Source organism: Gekko japonicus, unplaced genomic scaffold (genome assembly GCF_001447785.1).
Source record: "Gekko japonicus isolate JY-2015 unplaced genomic scaffold, Gekko_japonicus_V1.1 scaffold371, whole genome shotgun sequence".
NCBI lineage: Eukaryota > Metazoa > Chordata > Lepidosauria > Squamata > Gekkonidae > Gekko > Gekko japonicus.
In genome coordinates this window covers 279750-284192 of record NW_015171514.1, presented here as the reverse complement: position 1 = coordinate 284192, position 4443 = coordinate 279750, and the positions used below count along the sequence as shown (strand labels likewise).

At 42.7% G+C, this 4443-nt stretch overlaps 1 protein-coding gene across 1 annotated transcript in view; it reads right to left on the bottom strand.

Moving 5' to 3' along the window:
* Positions 1–1227: 1227 nt before the first annotated feature.
* The window catches only part of MAD2L1 (MAD2 mitotic arrest deficient-like 1 (yeast)), a 7480-nt gene continuing 4264 nt past the window's right edge, over positions 1228–4443 (bottom strand). The window contains exons 4-5 of the mRNA XM_015419373.1: positions 2969–3072; positions 1228–1964 (exon numbers count right to left, since the gene is read on the bottom strand). Coding sequence (XP_015274859.1) covers positions 1792–1964; positions 2969–3072 — 277 coding nt within the window. The 3' untranslated portion in view covers positions 1228–1791. The remainder of the gene's footprint in view (positions 1965–2968; positions 3073–4443) is intronic.

The window sequence follows — 4443 nt, the reverse complement described above, 5'->3', positions numbered from 1 at the left end:
ACGTTGGTTCTTCCTGGGCTGCTTTTTGAGTCGTAGCGCCGCACTGGCACCGCCTGGTGTCAAAGTTAGGTGCTTCCAATTACTACCAAGGTTCAGTTCTCTTTTTTCATCTGAGTTTTGCTTAACTCACAGTTTGGAGCCTTGGAGATCTTTTGGAAGCATTTTTAAAAGTTTGATCGTGATTGCTTGCTTCGGCAGTCGTTTCTGGGCGCCATACTGGCTCCTTGGTGACGGTACCTTTCAGGGAAGAAGGTGAGCCTCAATTCCTTGGCCGTCGCCTTGGAAGAGGCTCTCCTCAGCTCCCCAGGCTGGGGGTCTCCTACAGAGATCCCGGGGAGGTCCGAGACGAACTCGGACCCCTCCCGTCAGCCGGGTCTTGGCGCGTCTCCATCAGAGCGAGACAGGACGCGTCCGAGTGACGAAACGTTTAAACCGGAAGTAGACTAGAGACCATTTTGATTAAACATTTAAAATTAGATTGCAAAGGTATAGACAGTTATTGAGTGAGCCATTATCTGGGAGGTCCCTAGGCTCCTTGTTTCCTCTACTAAGACCTTGCTACGTAATTACTTAATTTATATACCCTCTGTTTCTCCACAGTAGGGATCCAAAGCAGCTTACACAATTCTCTTCTGCTCCGTTTTATTCCCACAGCAATATTGTGAGGTAGGTGAGGCTGAGTGTGCATGACTGGCATGGCCCCAGGTCACCCAGCAAACTTCCATGGCAGAGTGGGGATATGAACCGGGGTCTCCCAGATCCTGTCCCAAAACTCTTAACTGCTAAACAATAATGCCTTTTTGCAAGCTAGTCTCTCAGCCTGCATCTGCAGTATAGGAAGAGTACTGGTGGTTGCTTCTATGATAGTTTTCGTTGGTGAGTCACCTCAAGCAGGTCTCTGGGGGGAAGGTATATAAATTCCCTAAATAGGCTGGAAAAAATCAGCACTGAAAACACTATTTCAGTGCAAAGCATTATCAACTTCTTCACTTTCTAACATCTATCTTACCATTGAAGAGTAGCAAGTATTTACCCCCCCCCACAAGACATATTCTTTCCTTAACATTTGATATTGTTGCTAAATTGCTGCTGTGTTTTGTTAGTTATGACACACAGGACAAGCAGATGTGCTGATTAGAAGCACAAGAAACAGTCCCCATACATCACCAGTTAAGAGAAAGATGATTTGAAAACTCAAGTATAGTATTCATAATTTTAAAGGCTTTATTCTACAAAAGGATGTAAACATTAAAAAAGAAATTTGACTGACATCTACAGTAAAGCATTCCTGTTCAAAAGGAAGAAAAAACCCCAGGCTGTTTAGACACAGTAGTTCCTGTAACTCTCCCCCCTCAAATTATGCAGCTTCTATATTGTGCAAATACCACAATGAAAGAAAAACACAGATCCCAGGATTGTTAGCCTATACATCCACACAGAATTTCTCCACAAATGTGGTTCAAGGTGAAAATCCAACTATTTTCCTGTTTGTTCTTGAGGAATTTCTTTGTTGCCATTCCTTAATCCAGGCTGAAGAGAAAGGTGTTTTCATTATCAAATCTGGAACGACTAAGCATGCACTGGGAAGGCAGCTCCAGGTAAAAAGTTTCTGTGGCATAAGCAGCAAGGCCCCAGTCATCAAATGCAGATATGTACAAAGTGCATTTTTGCTGTTGACATTATTCAAACTAGTCTACAATAGATTCCCCAGGATCTGTTCAGACTATGATTACAACTGGTTATGACGGTTTACAGAAAGACAACTTATATACAATGGAGACATCTGTCCAGTCAAGGAAGGGAATCCTTTTTGTAGGCCACCATACTGCTGACCTTGTGTATAGTAGTTGTGAAGGAACGAAGACGGACTTCTTCTGAATTAGCAATGAACTGTGGACCGGACTCCTCCCATTTTTCTGGAACTTCCAAGTCTTTGTCTGTGTAAACTAGTAAATCAAATGCACCTGTAGGAAAAATGAACTATTCTACTATTACTGTGTCTGCATTTTGATGATTAGTATAAGCAAGTTGCACTGGCTTTTGCTACAAACGTGTCAAATCTGAAAATGTGGAGAACTCTATTCAGATTGATTCCCTTGGAGACTGCTTTTTCCCTTCTTCCCAGAAGCTTAGACTGTAACTTCATACTAGCTCTAGTCAACACCACCTAATATATGCAGCATATTCTAAAGAGGATGCAGATAACTGGTCTTATGATGGCCCAAACATGTTTTATCCCTCCTCCCTTTTGTTTTTTAGCATCCCATCAGATGAACCTTGCATACTGTTTTATTATACCTTTGCTGGACGTGATAAAAAGTTATGTAACTTGCTTCTGGACTTCTCTTTGGACTGACATACCTATCTGGAATGTGACTCCTTTTTACCATTTATGTAGTTCAAAGCATGTACATAATCTTCTTGACTTACTTAAAATTTGGATTTCATTTTTTGTTCCAATGTGCACTTACTTGCTTTGGACGTTATTGGTATTTTGTAATAAAATATAAGTATTTAAATAAGTATGTCAGAGTTCAGTAACCTCCTTTCATCCCATGTTTTAAACTGTAAACCAACTGTTCACGGGAATTCAGTGGCAGCACTGGCATATTGTTTTCAGACCACCTGTCAAACAGTTTGAGATCCTCCCTGAAGCTTCTGGAATGTGCTTGGATTTATCCTTCCAGAATAACATGGTGTCACTTTCAGACTTGGCTACCTCATTGTTCACCTCTGTGCTGATAAGCTATGAATGAGTTAAATTGTAGTGCTTCCAATACAGATCAATGATTTACTTTTTTGCATAAGTCTTTGTTGAGAGCCTGCTTTAAAGCAGCTAGTTTATAAGTACCTGCAAATATGTGGAAAAGACGCCAAGCTGCAATACCTATTTCCCTTGCTTTATAGCCATGAACAAGCCCCCAAAGATATTTGGTATGTCAGAAGCATGAAATGAGAAAATACTTACAAGTAGTTTCTAACAATGGAAGAAATGTCACTGTAGCTGTTATTTGTCTGATAACAGATTTAATTTCATCCTGAATAGCCTTCTGAGATTTTTCTCTTGGTGCACTAAAATAACAATACAAAGCTGTCAATAAAGGTTGACAAAATAAATGGATTTTTTTTCTTATCTCTGCATTACTTTATTGCATTTGGTGAAGTGCTCTCAGGTTTATGAAAGCTCATGATGCAATACATTAATCTTCAAGTTGTCATGTGACTTCTTGCTTTTCATACAGCTGATTAATAGGACCAAAGTTCTGGTATGAGCTTCCTTTCATGGGATGTTGTCTTAACAGAATGTGTGTCAGATGTTAATCATTGTGCATGCCAGTGTTCCTACACCAAGATGAGCTTTTCAAAGTTGGAAAGCAGTTGTGTGTTTGTGTGGGTGGGCAGATATGCAAAATATGCAATTCATAATGTTAAAGAACTTTAAAAGACACATGACCCCAACTCTCTGTATGAGGCTCAGTGCTACAAGCTAAACCATATTTGCTGTACATATTATATATATTGTACACACAGAACTTTCCTGAATTTCAGTGTTCACTGTGAGGGTTAAGAAAGCCTTCTACATTATGAACTAAAGCAGGGGTCCTCAGTGTGGTGCCTACGATTGCCAAGGCACCCCCCGACACCTTTCCTCCTGGTGCCCGCCAAGCATTTTTAGAAAGCCATCATGACTAGGTGGGGCTCCTGCCCAGCAGGGCATCTGATTGGCCATTGGAGATCTGATTGCTGTGCAAATGAAAATAATGTTGTTCCAGCAGCAGCTGTCGCCACAGTGTTGGTTTTATTCTCTCTCTCCTCTTTCCCAGCGTGTTTGTTTAAAACTACTCCTCTTGTCCACTGCACTTGGGCTTCCTTTGTGTGTGTGTTCCTTCTGTGGTGGCCATTTTGTGGTTGCGTCACCACCCTTTCCAGTATTCCAAAGTTGCCCACTGGCTCAAGTAGGGACCACTGAACTAGAGGCATGCAGCCAAATTTTGGCTAGCAAATTCCAACTGACAAGCACTACTATGGCTGCGGTCACACGGAGCATTAGCCACACTACAAAGACGGAAAATAGGCGGATTTTCCAGGCGTGATCACAGCGCCACATCTGGGAAGTGTAGAGCTCCCGTGGCGAACCCGAGGCTTCCCACCGAAGATGCGGGGTAAAAAACTAGTACCTCCGAGGTACTAGTTTCCAAAAACCGCGGGGCAAGGAAAGGCGCCTGATCGCGTTTCTGGTGGTAGGTCGTGGCATCCACACCCGCCCACGTCCTGTTGCTAAAAGGTGTTTTTTTCCCAAGTCTCCACGGGATGCACACAAGCACCCAACGGCGCATGCGCACACTTCCGTTTAAAAACAAACAACACAGCCCCCTCCTCTTTTCCGTACCCCCCCCACTCCTGGCTCAGCCTGCTCGAGAGGAACTCTCTGCACCGGGCAGC